General features: G+C 44.7%; 1 protein-coding gene across 3 annotated transcripts in view; it reads right to left on the bottom strand.

Annotated features, from left to right (window-relative positions):
• The window catches only part of Dip2a (disco interacting protein 2 homolog A), an 81,609-nt gene that overhangs the window by 27,011 nt on the left and 35,019 nt on the right, over positions 1–19,579 (bottom strand). For all 3 annotated transcript variants that reach the window (XM_035450627.1, XM_027394250.2, XM_027394251.2), the window contains 12 exons: positions 15,078–15,197; positions 14,213–14,410; positions 12,367–12,458; positions 11,106–11,216; positions 9,277–9,400; positions 8,847–8,956; positions 8,332–8,434; positions 6,885–6,949; positions 6,643–6,736; positions 3,970–4,089; positions 2,065–2,179; positions 689–828 (listed from right to left, as the gene is read on the bottom strand). In XM_035450627.1, coding sequence (XP_035306518.1) covers positions 689–828; positions 2,065–2,179; positions 3,970–4,089; positions 6,643–6,736; positions 6,885–6,949; positions 8,332–8,434; positions 8,847–8,956; positions 9,277–9,400; positions 11,106–11,216; positions 12,367–12,458; positions 14,213–14,410; positions 15,078–15,197 — 1,392 coding nt within the window. The remainder of the gene's footprint in view (positions 1–688; positions 829–2,064; positions 2,180–3,969; positions 4,090–6,642; positions 6,737–6,884; positions 6,950–8,331; positions 8,435–8,846; positions 8,957–9,276; positions 9,401–11,105; positions 11,217–12,366; positions 12,459–14,212; positions 14,411–15,077; positions 15,198–19,579) is intronic.

Here is a 19,579-nt window from a genome sequence, read left to right as displayed (position 1 = left end):
AAGTCCAGGGAGGTAAGTATTTGTTTTCCATCCCCACAATAACACTCTCAGGTGTGAACAGGGAGAGCTTAAAAGTCACAGAATAGCACAAATTGGTACACATCCACTTGATACTGTATAAGGACCAATGCTATGAGCTGCATCCCTGCTTCCAAGTGTCACTGAGGGCTCGTGAGCCAGGCTCTGCCCCTATTCCTCAGTGACGCTTTGTTTCTTCGAGCAGGAATCCCAATACCCCTGATCACTGCCCTGCCTCAAACCAGCAGCAGGACCAACTTTTGCAGGAGGAAGGTGCAGATGCACCTGGTTTGGTTTTGTGTGTGTGTGTGTGTGTGTTTTTTTTTTTTTTCTGTTTTGAACCTACAGTTATTTCTGGGAGGTTTCCACATCTCCTGTCACCACAAGTGCATGTTACAACCTCTGCAGGTCACCTCATCCTCCAGGCATTTACAGCATCAGCATTAGGTGTTAAATACTTCCAAAAGGCGGAGGCTGCAGGACTAGGCCTGGCGTACAGTGAGCACTCTAATGGACCTGGCGTACAGTGAGCACTCTAATGGACCTGGTGTACAGTGAGCACTCTAACGGACCTGGCGCATAGTGAGCACTCTAACGGACCTGGTGGATTTGTGTTCCCGCTGTTGTGTTAGTCAGTGCAGGGTTTGGATGCCCTCTGACTGTTTCTTACCTCCAGGCATCACCTGGCCAACGTCCTGAACGGTGAGGACTGACAACTTCTCCTCAGTGTCAACTCTGATCACACCATAGCTCAGGCCATTCATTGACAGGACAGCTTTTCTTGGAGGCGGTCCTCCCAGGTCTGGGGGCCTAGAGAACAAGAGCACCAGCATGCCTGTTGACAAGGGCTATCGCTCTGGGGAAGATGGCACTGAGGGCCAGCCTTCCTCACTGAAGCACCTGCTCTGTGTATGGACTTGTTGGAACAGTGCGCTCTAAAATTCACATGCCTCTCTGTGGTACGGCCTCTTCTCACCAAACAGAGGCCCATGCTACAGGGCACTATGTGACTTCTGAGACAGGTCATCAGAGGTGACCTTCACATGGAGCTCTAGGTAGCCGGGTGGGAAGACTACCTGGTTGAGGCCACTGTGCTGCAATGAGCTAAGATACTGTGCCTGCATGGAGCTGGCTTAGCCCCATCATCCCTATAAAACAGCTCCTCCACACAGCAGCAGGCCTGATGGAGCCCTTCCCAAGACACGACCCAATCAGTTTGTGAAAGATAGATGTTGCTTTTAATGCTGTTATTAAAATACAGTTACTTTAAACTTACATATTTGTAAGCACATGCTGTCTTTAAATTACGAGCACAATGCATACACGACCAGAGCTGAGGCAATTCTATTGCAATGAGTTGAGGGAAGAAAGCTAACAAAGATGTCCTCTGCTGTGAGCTTGTGATCTGAAGCCCCATAGAACTGTGCTCAAGGGCAGCAGTAGCAGGTGATCCCTGATCAGGGGAGAAAGTGCCTTTGACCCAGCTGTGGTCTGGGAGCGACATGGTGTGTGCAGAAAATACAGGAAGGAACCCGAGGCCCAGATACTAGGATACTAGCTATAGACGGGAGTGGGAGTTGCTCTTGGGGCAACCTCAACCCCCTACTCCAATTGTAAGATGTGACACAAGGGAAATATCTATGACGAAGCTTGGACCTTCACCTTCAGAGGTTAGGATGGCTGAACGCTTCTCTTGGCAAGTTAAAGGTCCTCTTTGGCGGACCTCCACAGCCAGAACCTCTCTCAGAATAAGAGACGGTTGTTCAGTTATAACTTTTATATATGATCCTGCGTGAAATGGCAAGATCTTGATTGGGAAGAATGTAAGGAAAGTAAGATTGAGAGAATTCAGTGTACTCTACTCCAGGAACCCACTACCCAATTTCCAGCATGGATCTAGACTGGTGAGGGGCATGGAACTGCAGGCTGCACCCCTGCTATCCACGGAGACCGGAATGCCAGTGGCGAGTCCTTCTTTGGGACTCCCAGTAGTTAGGAACACATGGCAAATGTGAGTTCACCAGAGATAGTATGCAATCTAGTTACCTGCGGATGGCTACTGTTAGCGCCTCGGGGGAGCTGGCACAGGGACAGATGACCTCTGGCCTCAGCCCTCTGGCCTGGAAGACGTTGAGGAAGGCATCACAGGAAGATATTGACCCTGCGTAGAGCAATGGAGGTGGAGCGTGAGAGGAACTGGAGGGCCAGTGAGGTGCAAGCACGGCCTGGCAGCCAAGTTGAGCCCTGCCTCCATAGCCTGTTTTCACGAGACCACTGCTACAGTTTGGCAAAGCAACACCTTTTAGGGCAGGAGTGATTAGCGTAAAACACACAAGACCGTTTCCAACTCACCAACAAGAAAGAGTGTGGAAATCTCTGAGAGGATGTTTACAGTGTTATGTTTGTCACTGAGGTCCTGTCCCTTGAACCTTTGTCAGGAACTACTCTCCTGTGCTTCTGGTTCAGGTCCAGCATGAAGCCTGCTGAGTGACTGAAGAGCATCTGTAGCCCAACAAGGCCAGGCCCAGCACCAGATGGCCCATAGCATAGTAAGTGCAGCTCCTAGCAGTAGCCTTAGAGATGTATGATCTACACACTTCCCTGAGGATGTCCTGCCTCTCCCTGTGTCCTCTCCTTTGGGTAGACTCCTGTCATTCAGGGGTGGCGGGCCTTAGCAGTGGGTGTTAGAGATAAGCAAACTTGGCGACAAGGAGGCTCTGCCTGTTCTGGGCTCAAATAACTACAGCCATGGTGACCCTAGGGTTTCATTATAAACCTCTCCCCACAGGGTACATATAAGGGAAGGGGGCCCCTGGGCTTCATTTCTTCAGGGAGAGAGGGGTCTCCTACAAAAAGAAGACAATGGATTGTTCCATGTTACCAAGCATCATAGCAGACCAATACATGCACGGCAAGCTAAGGCCCATGAAGCTCTGTGGCACCTGGAGGACCGTGGATGGAGTGAGGAGTTGGAACAAAGCTAATAGAGCTAACATTTATCCCCAGAACAAAAACACTGGAGGGAGTGATGTGTTCAAGTGACACCTGACTGCAGCTGAGTGCATGAGAAGAGAGTTAGGGCAGCTAGGGCCTGGAGCAGGCATGAGTAGCCATGCATGTGGGAAGGACACGCCTTGCTTGGCTCAGGTGGGCACCAAGAAAATGAGAAGCTTTTAGAGGTGCTGTGCCCCATCTCTCTTCTCCTGAAAGAAGGGGTGCGCAGAGGAATGAGGATAACAGATTAGTGCTGCAAAAGAAACTCCTTGCTCAAACAGTGTCATTTGCGGTTCTCCTAGAGGACACCTGACCTGGGCCTGAGACAGTCCTGGGCCTAAGACGCTCACACAGACACTTCAAAAGCGGCTACATCCAGGCTGTTATTATACACAGGAGGGTCCCTGGTGCTCAGGCAGCAGAGATGAGGCATTTCTCCATGAGGACTTGGGGTTGGCCAGTGACATATGGGTGAAGAATAGCTGAGCCCCTATGACAGAAGTTGGGGCTGAGCATCAAATAAGTGGGAGCCTAACACTAAAGGCAGGAGGCTCGGGAGGACCATAGCAAATCACGGACCCTATTTATAGAATAATCCAGCGATCTCTTAAAAACGATGGCTCTCATTAAAGGTTATGTCAACTGTCTTAAAATTGCTTGTAAACGAGGGAGAAGGGACTTACATGTGAAACAAGCTTGTTCCCTAACTAGAACTAATAAATAAATTAAAAAAAAATTGCTTGCAAACTTAAGTGTCTTAACAAAAACGTATGAGACCCACCAGTGAATCAACAAGAGCCAGCAGGTCACAGAACACTATAGGACACTTCTCAAAGCAGTGATAAGGCTTTAATTTTGGTTAACAGGCTCTACTTCAACAGGTTGTTCAGTCCTCCTTGCAAGTCAAGAATCATGGGATCGAACACCGTAAATCACCCTAGGTCACAGTCTACTCACATGGGTTAGCGCCATCGGCCACAATCAACATTCGCAGAGAGCTCAGGCAGACGTCCCTCTGACCTCGCTGGGCCAAGAGAGACCAGTGCATATCTCGGGACTTCACCAGAGCAGCCTGGGCTACAAAGAGAAGGGAATCCAGATGTCTCTGCGTCACAAGGCCAGGAACCCTCACACTCCAAAGTTCGGTTGTACTCCATTCCATGCAGAGGCACACACACAGAGGGCAAAGGACCTGCTGTACGGATCACACTCTTGTCGATGATCCATAACTATTACCAGCTATCTCGTGTGCTACCGAACCTATTCCATCCCTTTTCCCCTTAAAACTTAATTTTGAGATATGATTTAGATGTAATAGACTCCATTTTCCAGTCTTTGATTTTTTATTTTTATTTTACATGTATGGGTATTTCGCCTGCATGTGTGTCTGTGTACCACCAACATGAAGTGCTCACGGAGGTCAGAAAACAGGGCATAAGAGTCCCTGCACCTGGAGTCACAGATAGATGTTAGCTGCCATATGGGTGCTGGAAACCAAACCTGGGGCCTCTAGAGAAGTAGCCAGGGCTGTTAACCTGAGACATCTCTCCAGCTCCAGCCTTTTTTTTTTTTTTTTTTTTTTTTTGGTTTTTTGAGACAGGGTTTCTCTGTGTAGCTTTGGAGCCTATCCTGGCACTCGCTCTGGAGACCAGGCTGGCCTTGAACTCACAGAGATCCGCCTGCCTCTACCTTCCAAGTATTGGGATTAAAGGCGTGTGCCACCAACACCCGGCCAGCTCCAGCCTTTTAAAAAAATCAATTTTTATTATTTTGTTATTTTATGAATAAGGGTGTTTTGCCTGCATGTATGTCTGGACACCATGTGTGTGCCTGGTACCCTTGGAAACCAGAAGAGGACACAGGGTGCTCTGGAACTGGAGTTACATACAGTTGTGAGTCACCAAGTGGGTATTAGGAATTGAACCCAAGTCCTCCGGAAAGAGCAGGTAGTCTACTCAACTCCTGGGTCACCTCTCCAGTTCCCCAGACTTTTTTCAAAATGGAAAGTTTTATCTCATGCTGCATGCTGTCCCTCCGCAAGGTGCGGGCCCTTGTTTTGTGCTGCCCTGTTGCCATCATGTCACTTGGTCTACAGGACTCTGGCAGCCTCGGGGCTTAAGGGGAAATGAACCTGGATTTCTTTTTTTAATTAATTAATTTATTTATTTATTTATTTATTCTTCCCTCATACATTACATCCTGCAGTTTTCCCTGCCTCCTCTCCTCCCAGCCACCCCCATGTGACCTCTCCCCCAGATCCACTCCCTCTCCATTTCCCTTCAGAAAAGAGCAGGCCTCCCAGGGACATCGACCAAACATGGCAGAACAAGGCACAAGACCAGGCACATACCCTCATACCAAGGCTGGATGATGCGACCCAGTAGGAGGAAAGAGGTCCCAAAAGCAGGCAGAAGAGTCAGAGACAGAACCCCCCTCCTATATTAGGTGTCCCATAAGACAGCCAAGCTACACAATCATAACACAGTAGAGGACCTCGGTCAGACCCACACAGGCTCCCTGATCGTCACTTCAGTCTCTGTGAGCCCCTATGAGCCCTGCTTAGTAGATTCTGTGGGCCATGCTCTTGTGGTGTCCTTGACCCCTCTGGTTCCTACAATCCTTCCTCCCTCTCTGCAAATGCTCCTATCAGCTGCTGGATGAAGCCTGTCTGGTGATGACTACGCTAGGCTCTGATGAACCAGGATCTGAATGGACTAAATCCGCCCCAATGAGTGTGCAGAGACTAGTGAATCCCACTCCCTTCAGCCAGGCATTGAATTCCTCCATAAAACAGGACGCCAGCCATCCTGAATAGGAATGCCGACTTGGAGATATGCCTGCAGAGTATATGTTGTCACTGGCACTGGCCAGGTAAAGCAGGTCAGAGTCTTTGAGTTGCTGATCTCTACTGGACAGGGACAAAGGGTGTGGAGCTGTACAGTTACCAGTCAGCAGGGATCCCTGTTTGGTGCTGGGAGACACCAGTGGAAGGTAAGAAGAACAGGGCCCAGGCCTCACAGGTGGCCTTCCTCATCCATTCCATCCTGCCTGTCATAGACCTTATCCTTTGAATAACATCCTTGTTACTGGTGGCTTTAAAAGCTCCAACTGCAAATTAAAACCACCTCAGATAATACGACTAGGAATGCTGATGTTATTGTGAAGGAAACGTCAAAGGAATAAACTTAGGAGTTCCCAGTCTTCTAGTGACGGATGAACCCAGCTACTCCACTGCAAGTAGCTGTCCAGAACGTGAGCAGATCAGGACCAGGATGGCCCACAGAGACATCCCAAGATGGCTCTCCAGTCTACACTTGCAGTTCTGTGTGTTGCCTTCATGTTTTCTTAATTACTAAAGATCAGCTCAGAGAGAATTCTTTAAAGGAAGGTGACGAACTTCCTGGGCCCACAGTTACCAGGGCAAAGGAGAACTGGCACCATCTACCCTTTCGAAGTGTTTTAGTTACTGGATCAGTAGAAAAAATAGTATTAATAAAACAAGCTATCTCTGAAAAAAAAGAAAGGAAGGATGAAAGAAAGAAAGAAAGAAAGAAAGAAAGAAAGAAAGGAAGGAAGGAAGGAAGGAAGGAAGGAAGGAAGGTGAGGCAAGTAATGGCAGTTTTCTGATACCTTTATATGAACACACTTTCTGAATCCAGGAGAGTGGGTTGACCTTCATTAGTGCGTATGGGATGCTGACAACATGCATCCTGTTCATCACACTCTGTAAAAAAGAAACGGACCGGCTCAGGGGAGGCAGGATTAATCTATGCCAGGGCAAGCAAACCAAGCCCGGCAATCTGCGATGTCAGCATTTCACGGGTTTGGCTTATCTCTTGTTCCCACCCCAGTCACTAGCAAACAACACTCACTGTTAAGACTCCATGCCACAAACCAGCATCCCTTTTGAAGTCCAGCACATTCGTTAATGTTTCAGCTGAAAGCGGACACAGAAAGTTAAACTGATGAACAGCATTTTAAGTTCCGCACACTTCTAGAGCCGACCTGAGATGAGCACATAACCAGCACACGAGAGCTTAAGGAAATAAACACGGCACTTCCAAACACCATGCGCCAGTGAACACCCAGCAAAACTGTCTGTTCAGATGACCAGAAATACACAGTTCTGGACTGGAGAAGAGAACCATGCCAATCTTCAATTCAAAAGCACAAGGAACACTACATACAGGAGAAGCTACGGAAAGGTCATTGCATGATTCCATCATTTCTGAGTGGCCGCCACTCAGAGTCAAGAGGCAGGATGACAAACTGCCATAGACACTCATTTCTCAGCTTCCTACACAGTGTGCCCAATTCTCACACCCACGGCCTATAGTCATGTATCTCACTTGCACAAAGCAGTGATATGCATGCCAGAAATATTGTTGCACTATGAATGGCAATCTCTCTGTCCTTGTCAGCTGAAGAGCCAAATTAAAGGGTGGGGGAGGCATGAGTTAAATGGTTAGCACTAGATCTAAAGAACTCATAGGACTTGGTTCTATAGCTCTCGTAAAAGTCATTAAAGTCCTTGAAATCCTCCCCCAAATCTTCACAAAGTCTTTATAATTACATCAAGCTAACCCTTGGAATTAAACATTCATATTGTATGTATTTAAATATGCCATTCAATTTTACTGTCTAGTTTTGCTCAATTCCAGTTTCGTAATGTAAGAAAACTACCATGAGTCTAATTTTAGTTTTTAAAGTACTGTATTTCATATTGATCCCCTAAATACATGCAATTATTATCGGTCAATATAAAACAATATTAAATTAAAATGCTAACAGTAAACTGGGGGCTGCTTCTACTTTAACAAAGATCATAATCTATAAGATCATAACGATTATACTTAAGCATTTTACATGCATGACTGCTCAAGCCACAAACATATTTACTGAAAATGAACACACTAGCAGGAAAGGATGTTCCAGGATGCGTATAGTCTGCTTTTTCTAATGCATAATGCACTGTCCTTCAAGTATGTCAACAACCGATCCAGCTTGTTACGCACAAATGAATCACTGGTGCACAAGCCTCATACATACTCCATAACATCAGTGTTAGTATGACTTTATTGAAACTGTCCAAAGTAGGACAGCCTGGGCTCCACAGAGGGGCACCTTATACCCCCAGTCCTGCATGAGCCAAGACACCAGTAGAAGCTGCACACCCAGCCTGGTACAGCTGCATTAAAAGTGAATGTGCCATGCACAGAGTGGATATGCTATGCACAGTAACAGAGTCTAGGGGGAGACCAGGTATGCCCGATGCCTATGCAGGCAGCGAGAGCTGCAATCCTGAATGTCTGACCTTACCTTCCATGTACCCGCATGCCTGGGTCAGAGCCTGGCACTGTGCCAGCAGGGATGAATGTGATACGGTGACCCCTACCGTGCTGCCTTCTTTGCTGGTTTTATACTGCAAAATTTCAAGAAGAAAAACAGTGATATATATTCCTATAATCACACCAGACAGAGGAGGATGAGGACCCTTAAGAAGCAGCTAGAGTCCTCTCTCCCTTAGTACCACCCAAAGCCCTTTCTAGCCTAGTTCTTAAGGGACCTGCAGCAGTGCTCAGGGACAGCAGTGCACACAGCTTTGTTGTAACTGCCTGCATCCTAGAAAGAGCAATTAGAGATGAATTAGGTCAGAGTGAAACCTGAAATGACCCAAGTAAGGTTCTATGTGACACTTTGCATATCTGGGGTAGAGGTAAAATAAGAACACTTAGTCTAAAGATATTTAAGTAGCTGTCTTTTTTTTTTTTTTTAAATAAAAAACAGGCCCAAGCCAAGAGGGATGTATCTGCACCCAACGAGCATGTCCTTACTTCAATGTAGGCAGTCCCGGACCCTGTGTCCTGGGCCAGTGGGTACCAGTCTTTAGGAGGCTTGGTCAGATGTTTCCCATCAATTACCAGCCAGGCGAGGGGGGGCCAACCTATGGCAGCAAACAGGATAAGAGTGAAGGGTGGTCAAAAGAAGGCTTTGCTCCACACGGGTGGAACCTGGGCCCAGCATGTAGTCACCAGCTCCAGGGGCTGTGGGGGTCAAGTTTTATTTTTATTTCCTTTTACTTAAATAGATAAGCATAGAGAATAACAAGCAAAACTACTGGAGCAGACAAAAGTCTTGAATGAAGTATTATTTTCCTAAAGCCCACCGTGCTCTGTGGGGTTAGTTCTGCACAATGTGCCTAGAAGGCAAAGCCAAGTACCAGCTATAGCCAGAGCACGGACGTCCTGAGACCTGGGGTCTCACCTTTGAAAGTTGCCACCTCTCCTGTCGGTGCCTTGGGCAGGCCCTTCTGGCAAGCATCCGTGGTCAGGGCTAGGGTCACCCCACAGCTGCCCAGGAGAAAGCCAATCTGCTGGCTGCCTGCGTCCTACAGAAGACAGAGAGAGCAACGGCAACAGAGGAGGAGTTGTTTGGGAGGGGGCAAGAGCCACAGTCCGACCACAGCAGCTCAGGTTCAGGTTCTGATTCTCCCGCCCTTCATAAAACTTACAAAATAACCCAGTCTTACTATCAGCAGCTTGTTCTATTTTCATGAAAACAAGATAATTAGTTTGAAATTTAGGAGACATTTTTTTTTTTGTTTTATTTACAGTGAAATATATAAAGGTGTGGATAGTGGGCTACTTTCTTAAGGTTTATTATAAATGAAACTTGAAAACATTTTAATTAACTCTAAACACAACAGCCATTTATACTGAATCATGTTTGGAGCTTACAAATGACTCTGGAGGTCTGCCCTCATCACAGTCTACACAAAAACCCTTCCCCTTCCCTGGGATGAAGATGTTATACTTGCCCTTTAGCAATCCCCATCACTGCCTTCAAGCTTAACAAACCTTTTTTTTTTTTTTTTAAGACTTATTTATTTATTATGTACACAGTGTTCTGTCTGCATATACCTCTGCAGGTCATAAGAGGGCACCAGATCTCATTACAGATGGTTGTGAACCACCATGTGGTTGCTGGGAATTGAACTCATGACTTCTGGAAGAACAAGCAGTGCTCTTAATCTCTGAGCCATCTCTCCAGGCCCCAGGTTTAACAAAATTTTTTTTTCTTTTTCCTTTTGGGGTTTTTTGAGGCAGGATTTCTGTGTGGCTTTGGAGGCTGTCCTGGAACTAGCTCTTTGTAGACCAGGCTGGTCTCGAACTCACAGAGACCCTCCCAAGTGCTGGGACTAAAGGCGTGCGCCACCAACACCCAGCCAACAAACAAATCTTAAAGTTTTTTTTTTTTTTTCTCTAAGAATCACTGTATTCAAATACATGGCTATCAATTAGACCCCTGGAGATATTCTGGTCTTATTTATGCATTTACGTTTAGGATCTCCCCCCCCCTTTTTTTTTCAGTTTTTCGAGACAGGGTTTCTCTATATTGCTTTGGAGGCTGTCCTGGAACTAGCTCTGTAGACCAGGCTGGCCTCGAACTCACAGAGATCCACCTGCCTCTGCCTCCCGAGCGCTGGGATTAAAGGCGTGCGCCACCAACACCCAGCCTACATTTAGGATTCTTGAGCATTTGTTATCCATAATGTTCATGCTGACAAGGGCATGAACACAGAAGCAAGTGGATGGAAAAGCCTGACTTTCTAGAACACATGACTATTCTGCTCAGTATTTTTCAATAATCAGACTACTGATATTTCATATCCAAAATGGTTTGGCCATCTAGACAAACCAAGCCCCTCCATTAACAACTTACAAATGAAAAGCTGTCTGCCATGTAAGCAAACAAGAAATGCATGAGAACTTCTGTCCTGTCTATCTGACATTATCATTAAGTCAATAAATAAAACCCCAGAAAAGCTTGCTGAGCCACAAATTCTGTTCACTGGAGGACAAAACACTCATGATTTCTTTTGGGAAATTCAGACAGATGAAACCAAAGCTCTGCCCCACCAGCTGTGTCTGTGGGCAAACTCCATCCAGCGGCTCTCTCAGGTGCTGGGAGGCCTGTTAGATACTTGCCTCCCCTAAGCACCTGCTTAAGCCAACAGCCAAGTGTGCAGAGGAAGCCAGTCTCACCACACCTACAGAGAACTGCAGGGCACTGTGTCCCGGGCCATCGGTTACCTTTCTTGTCAGTGGCACTTCTATAGGCACAGGAACCAGCTCCGCCAGGAGACACCCATAAAACGCAACCATGAACATTACAGGATCACTATTTGGAAACACAAGTGCCACCTACAAGAGGAAAACAACAAAAACCATGAGACCTCGGGAATGATTGAGACTTTCCATCTTTTAGAATTTCTGTTAGGTAAAAATTAGATAATTTATGTTTTGGGCTTTTTTTTCACATTTAGTTTAGAAAATCTAATTTTGATCAAGGATGCACAAAGATAACTTGTCACAAAAAGATCTAATGTTGAAATTCATTCTTGTCCTTCCAATTTCCTTATTCATATAATTTGAATAAACAGTTGGAGGTGGCAGCCTTTACTACAACATGGCACAAAATACGTTAGAGCTGTAGGCTAAGGCCTTCCAATGCATGCAGACTGACAGCCAGATCTAATACCCATCCATACTGTCGCTACAATGAACAGTCCCATCGTCAGGGTTGGTGGCAAGTGCCTTAACCTATTAAGCCATCTAGCTCACCCAATTTTCATATTTTCAAACACTTATTTCCTTGCATTCTATTTTAAAAAAATATTTAAGTACCTAATTTATTTCCTATAATCATATTAATATTTAAATGGGTCTAACATAATCCCAACCGTCATTAAAAAGTACTATCTGGCCAAATCCATAGCTGTTTATGGAATAAAATATCTTGTGCCAAGCGGTGGTGGTACACACCTTTAATTCCAGCACTCAGGAGGCAGAGGCAGGTGGATCTCTGTGAGTTCAAGGCCAGCCTGGTTCACAGATCAGGACAGCCAAGGCTACACAAAGAAACTCTGTTTTCCCAAAAAAAAAAAAAAAAAAACCACCCTCCTCCCAAAAAACTGCAAGACCCAAATATAGTAACTGGTCATGTAATCGTAAGTAATAGAACAGTACTTTACTGAGAACCTTTGAGAAGACAGTGGCTTCCCCTAACCCCCAACTTCTAATACAAAATCTAAGCTGTGTCTATTTTCCTTCATTCCGGTTTACAAGATGCATATCTAATAAGTTTGTTGAGAGGAAAACCCTCTTCTTCTAAAGATGACATCATTCTTACAGAAAATTTTTTCATATTAAGCATTTTTTCCCATTTCTAACATTAAACCTCTGTGTTAAAACTATAGTTCTAAATAACTGATAGAATATCAGTGTCAATAAAGATGTATAGTTAGGCCTCTATTTTCACTCAATCCAATGAAGTTACATTCTGGCTACTTACTCTGTCTCCAGGTTTAAGTAGTGGTTCATTCTTACTAGTCAGTTTATTAAGCAGAGTATAAGCTAATTTTAAACTCCGACTCCAAAGTTTGCCTGAAATAAAACAAAAGTAATAATCGATGTTAAGTTCTAAGAAACCAACAGTTAACGTTTACTGTGAGCGTGTGTCCTACAGCTCATCATTTCTCCATCAGTAGGTTCAGTTTCCAACTAATAACTATTCAGTGCAATAGCACCAGGAACATCACAGCTTTCTCCCAAAAAACAACCAACATTTTTTACTTGTACGAACGGGATTTTATTACAAAAATCAGTCAGCAAAAAGGCCACACTACGTATATGTATGTATGGGTATGTAAAGGAATTCCCAGATGCCAGTCTGACTCCTTAATTTCTGGTGGTGCAGTCTGGTAACTATGTTCTCTTTCTGAATGATTGCTCATATCTAAGTAATCCTGAATTCAGTGCTGTGCTTACATGTGTGAACTGTGAGACCTGAAAAATCAGAGAAAAAAAACTAAACTCCAAATATGGCTCCAGCCTGCTTTAAAAGATCAATTCAGAATGTTAACAATACATGCCCATTTCCCAACTGAATCTAGTGGTCTGTCATGAATAACGCTTCATAACCAAGTCCGTTTTACCCCAAGAATACAATCTCTGAGACTATCAGCATAATTTGCCATGTTAACGGAACAAAAATGAAAAATGAACAATCTCAAAAGGTGCATGAAAACCAATCACAATTTCTAAATGACTATAAAAGATTTAAGTCCTTCTTAAACCAGAATGAAAGGGAACAAATTCTCTTAACGTGGTAAAGGGTATCAATAAAAACCAGACAGGAGCTATCCCAGTCATGTTAGATACTAAAGACCTTCCTCTGAGAGCAGAGACAAGGTGGGGCCAGATGCCTTCAACATCTGCCAGAAGGTAAAAAGTAAAAAAGGTAAAAAGGTAAAATAACTGGAAATAAAATTGTTGTTTGTGGATGCCATGATTATATAGTTCATGAATCTTTTATAATTGAATTTAGTAAGGCTGCCAGATTTATCAACATACAAATACCATTTGATTTTTCTAAGACAGAACTGAAGTTACAGTACTATTTAAATATTTAAGACTTAAGTGTCACAAGAAACATAAAAGACTCTTTGTGGAAAATTACAAATCAGGGGCCCGCAAAATGGTTCAGTGGGTAAAGGCACTTGCTGCCAAATCTGACAACCCAAGCTCAATCCCTAGAACCTGCATGGTAGAAAGAAAGAAGTGACTTCTACAAGTAGTCCTCTGCCCTCCATGTGGATGCCGTGAGATGCAAGGGCACACATGTACACGCAGTTCAGAAACGAAGAAAAGTTATAACACATTATTGACAACGAAGTCTCAAAATTCTCAACAAGTTTCAAAGTTTGACGAGCAAGGTCTCCGCTCAGAGATGCTCAACAGGCTACTTATAAAATACCCTAAAACAGAGAGTGTGAAGAGCCAGCATGTCCTCTGAGAAAAGAGAAGAAGACCCTAAGGTGTCAAAACTTGTTACAGAAAGCTATAGCATCAAGAGTATGGTCAGGCCAGGTGTGGGTGGCTCACACCTTTAATCCCAACACTCAGGAGGCAGAGGCAGGTGGACCGCTATGAGTTGAAGGCCAGCCCGGCCTACAGAGAGTTCCAGGTTAGCGAGAGCAACATAGTGTGACTGTCTCAAAAACAAAGACAAACAAAAAGCAAAGTCTGCCATCTGGATTTTTCTGCTTTATAACGTGCACCAACTGCGGTGTCTGTTGTGGCGCCCACACAACAGCGTGAGGTAAAGAGGACGCACAATGCTCTCTGCTGATACTTGCCATAGGTGAGCGTGCAGGTGGCTTTCCCCGCTGTATCCAAGGCAGTCAGACAGGGGGCTTTGGGCTGTGTTGTGCCCCAGAGCTGCAGTGCAGCCAGCAGAGATGGCGGCCCAGAAGTCCCCACCGACAGAGGCTCTCCCTTCAGCACTGCCATCTGGTCGCCCTCAGGCTTGGGCTGATTTGGGTCTGGTTGTTGAACTATAAAGCAACATCAAGATTTTTAATCCCAACATTTCAGAGTACTATGTACAAATCTGTTTACTAACAACTGTTCTTTGTGACTTCATTTTGCAATCTAACTTAGTAAAGAACTGACAGAAATCTGCTCCGATTTTGTTTGCCCTCATTGTAGTTGCAGACAAATTAATCAAAGGACTAAAGGGAAGTCGGTTACAGACAATAATTTTGAGACAAAAAACGACTCACAATTTTACTAAGCAACACCTCATGTGATAAGGCCGACCACAGAACAGCATTTCTGCTTTCCTCTCTCGGGGATGCACTGTGGCATGGCGGGAACCCCCGCAGCTCCAAAGCGGGGGCAGGAAGGCTTTAGAGCCTGAGAAACAGATCCTAGAGACTGGCTTGCTTTGGATCAAGTGAATACAACCACCTCTGCAGTCAGGCATCAAAACCACCAGCACGAGGGGCTAGAGAGACCACTAGGTGGTTAAGAACATTGTTGCTCTTAGGTCTCGGAATCCATTAACTCCAGTGCCAGGGAATCAGGTGCCCTCTTCTGACCTCCACAGGCACCAACCACACACACGGTACATCCACATATATGCAGGCAGAACATTTACACATAAAACCAATAAGCCACAATAGTCACAAAAACATGAAAGACTAAGTCAGAGAACTCTACCTTCCAGTAATTCCTCAAAATCATCCACAAAGAACTCCTTCAGGGGAGGCCGCTTTGGCCTCTTAAGGGTATTCAGCAGCTGCTGGATTTTGGAGGACACTCTGCTGTTCACGGGCACACCTGCCAAGGGAAGAGCAGAGCAGGACTGAAGCTGTGGCATGCCACGCCCACCAGAGCGTGCACTGGGTGGGAGGTTTGATGACAAACTGTTAAGTGTAGCAGACCTACAAATCCAGCCAAGTGCTGGCCTACCAGTCACTGTAAACGGTGCTAATCCATTGACAAGCATTTATGGAATGCCTCTCAGGAAACAGGATCTGTTTACAAAGTAATCCAGAAATCCTGGGGGCAGGGGTATATGAAGGTAACTCCATGGCCCTTTCACCCTTTCAGAGCACATGAGGTCAAACTCACTGCACAGTCTTGTTAGATACTAGTCTATTGATACTAGAGAAATGGCTCATCAGTTAAGAGCGCAGGCTGTACTTACAGAGGACCCAGGTTCAAGTCCCAGCACCCACATGGCGACTCAAAACTAATCCTGGAGGATCCAACGCCCTCTCTTGGCCTCTATGGGCACTGCAATGATGCTGGGAGGCAACTGGATCATGAGGACTATTGTGGCTTCAATGAGGAGTGTTTCCCATGGGTCAATTATTTGAAGACTTGGTCCCCAGTTGGTGGTGTTATTTGGGGAGGTTATGGAACTTTTAGAACTTAGAACCTTGCTCAAGGATGTATGTCACTAGGAGACTTGAACCTGGGTCCTCTGGAAGAACAGTCTGTGCTCTTAACTGAGGAGCTATTTCTCTATTATCTATAAACTATATATAGCTTTGCCCTATTTCCCACTGGATCTCTGTTTCCGATGTATGGAAGAAATACTTGATCACTGAGCTTCCAGCTCCTTCTGCCTGCTGCAAGCTTCCCTGCCCTTATGGACTCTGCCCCTCAGGAATGGTAAGCCAGAACACACTCTTTTTTCTATCAGTTGCTCTTGGTTGCTATGTTTTATCATTGGAACAGCAAAGTAACAGGAAATACAAAGCTTGACCCCACGGATGAGTTCACAGCTGAATGTGCCCCAGGAGGTAGGGCAAATTAGAGGAAGCGGGTCATCAGGATATGTAACTTTAAAGATGTATCTTTTCCCCATACCCTTTCTCCGGCTCTTTGCTTTCTGGCAGTCATGATAACATATTCCCACCACAGTTATCAGCCTGGTCTCAGGCCTACAATGGAGGGGTCAAGTGACAAGAATTGAGACCTCTGAAACCATGGGACAAAACAAATCCTTTACCCTACTCATAGTGTTCTCCTGAAAGACCAAGGCAACTCTTAGAAAAGAAAGCATCAAACTGGGGGCTTGCTTACAGTTTTAGAGGCTTGGTCCTTAATCATCGTGGTGGAAAGCAGACAGGCATGGTGCTGGAGCAGTGGCCGAAACTCTACATCCTGATCCACAATCAGCAGGCAGAGAGAGAGAGAGAGACTGGGCCTGCTATGACCTTTTGAAAACTCAAAGCCCACCTCTAGTGACACACTTCCTCCAGCAAGGCCACTCCTACTTAAATAAGGCCACGCCCCCTAATCCTTCTAATCTACAAACAGTTCCACTGGCTGGTGAATAAGCATTCAAATACATTAGCCGATCGTGGCCATGCTCATTCAAACCACCCACCACATAACAGATAAACTCAGATCGCTTCCTGCTATACCCTTCCCTCTTGTACCTCCTCTTAAAAGATAACCATTCTCACTGCTTTCTGATTACCCTTCCTGTGTCCTACCGCAAAGAAGTGCAGACACAGCCATGCTTTTCTTCTTCTTTCTTACACAGATGTGGAAGACTATGAATGTCCCTTGACTCTGGAGAAGCACTTCAACATAGTTCACAAAGATCCTTCTCATCCGTTTTGACAAATGCACAGTACTCTACAATGTGAACCTGCTAGCTTCATTGAGCCAATTTATGAGGCTTGGATAATTTATGTAATTTCTAATATAATAATATAATTAAAACCAGTGCTGTAACTTATAACCATGCACACATACATCTATTTCCTTATTTTTGGAGGAGTATATTCAGAGAAGATTCCTAAAATGGTTTACCTGCTCCTTTCTTTCCTGTTGTTATGACAAAAATACCCTGACAAAAGAGATTTACAGGAAATGGGTTTATTCTGGCTTACGGTTTAATGGGATACTTTCCATCCTGTGGGGGAAGCCTAAGCAGCAAGAGTGAAGCAACTGCTCTCACTGTACCCACTATTTAGAAACGGAGAGTGAGAGATGCATACACTCAGCTCGCTTTCTCCTTCTTATGCAATCCAGGACCCCAGGTCACGCAACAGTGTCACCCAGTACAAGGTGCATTGTCCCCACCTCAACTAACCTAATCTAGATAACCCTCACAGGCATGCTCAGAGACTAACCTCATATAGATAATCCCTCACAGGCATATCTAGAGGCATATTTTAAACTTTGATGAAATTCAATATTTTTTTATGTCTTTGGCGTCATACAAGAAAATGCAATGTAATGAAGTTAATGCCCAGTGTTTCCTTTTTAATGGTTTCATAGTATTAGGCCTTTGATCCATTTGAGTTTTGTATGCAGTGTTAGAGAAAGGTCTAACTTCATTGTTTTATAAGTGATATCTCAGTTACCCAGCACCATCTGCTGAAGACTGTCTTTTTCCTGTTGAATGATCTTAGCACCCTTGTTAAAAATCACCTGAGGTGTTGGCAGAAGGTTCAGTGGGTAAAAGTGCTTGCCACTAAGCCTGATGGCCTGAGTTCAATGCTCAGAATTCATACAGCTGAAGGCTCTCTCCTTCCTCAACTGACCTCCACATGTCATGTGTGTGTCCTGATATGTGCAGGCATGTGTGCACATGCACTCATAAATAGATGCACACTGGATGGACAGATGGAAGGATGGACAGATGGACAGATGGACAGACGGACAGACAGACAGACAGGCAGACAGACAGACAGAATGTGATTTCAAAAAGTCATGTGAGCTGGGGTGTGGTGCATGCCTTTAATCACAGCAGAGGCAGGAAGACCTCTGTTAGTTCAAGGCCAGCTTGGTGTACAGTGGGAGTTCCAGGACAGCCAGAAATGCAGAGAAACCCTGTCTCAAAAAACAAAACAACAACAAAAAAACTAATAAAAGCCATCTGATCATATATGGAAGGGCTGATTTCTGAATTTCCTGTTCTGTTCCTGGATGTAGAGTTGTCTTCATGCCAGTCCTACACAGCTCTGATTGCTCCTGCCCTATAATAAATCTTAGAGACATGAGCATCCTCAGCTGTGGTCTTCATTTTTAAGGTTATCATGACCATTTAAGGTTCCTATGAATTCTTAGATGAGTTTATTTCTGAAAAAAAATCACTAAAATTTTCATGGGGATTATATAATGAATTTATAGATTACTTTGAATAATCTTTTTATTTTTTTAGACTTCTTTTTTTAATTTATTTTTTACATTCCAATCCCAGTTCCCCCTCCCTCCTCTCTATTACCCCTACACCTCCCATCTGCTCCCCAGAGAGAGTAAGGCCTCCCCTAGGAAGTCTACTAAATCTGTCCCATCATTTTGTTGAAGCAGAACCAAGGCACCTCTCTACTCCCCACACTCCTGTGTCTAGGCTGAGCAAGGTTATCTCTCCATATAGAATGGGCTCCACTAAGGCAGTTTGTGTATTAGTATTAGATCTTGGATCCACTACCAGTGACCTCATATACTGTCCCAGTCACACCACTGTCACCTATATTAAGGGAGTCTAGTTTGGTCTTATGCAGGTTCCCCATTTGACAGACCTGAGTCAGTAATCTCTCAGTAGCTCGGGTCACCTGTTTCTGTGGGTTTCCCCAGCATGGTCTTGACTCCTTTGTTCATATTATCGCTCCTCCCTCACTTTGATTGTACTCCAGGAGCTCAGCCCATTGGTTAGTTGTGGATTTCTGCATCTGCTTCCATCTGTTTCTGGAAGAGGGTTCTAGCTTCTCTGGGGTTATGGATTGTAGGCTGGGTATCTTTTGCTTTATGTCTGGTATCCACTTATGAGTGAGTGCACACTATATTGGTCTGGGTTATCTCACTAAGGATGTTTTTTTCTAGTTCTGTCCATTTGCCTGCAAATTTTAGGATGTCATTGTTTCTTATCGCTGAGTAGTAAGTACACTCTGAGTAATCTTAATTTAACATAATATAATTTGAAACTGATCTTTCTTTGATGGCTGTGTGTCTTGCTACTTCATTGAAGCCATTTATTAATTTTTTCTGTGTGAATGCGTTTATATTTTGGTTTTGCACAAACAAGATCATATAACCTACAAAGAGATAGTTTCACTTCCTTACAGTTTGGATGTCTCTTATTTTCCTTTGCTTGATGTCTCTGGCTAGGGTCCCACTCCTTTGATGACTAGAAGTGTAGATAAATAAGGCACCTTCAGTGTGCCTTACCGCTCTGTATCATGATGCACACAAAG

This window comes from Cricetulus griseus (genome assembly GCF_003668045.3).
Source record: "Cricetulus griseus strain 17A/GY chromosome 1 unlocalized genomic scaffold, alternate assembly CriGri-PICRH-1.0 chr1_0, whole genome shotgun sequence".
NCBI classification, from domain to species: domain Eukaryota; kingdom Metazoa; phylum Chordata; class Mammalia; order Rodentia; family Cricetidae; genus Cricetulus; species Cricetulus griseus.
The sequence above is the reverse complement of the archived record's forward strand: the minus strand, read 5'-3'. Positions and strand labels throughout refer to the sequence as shown.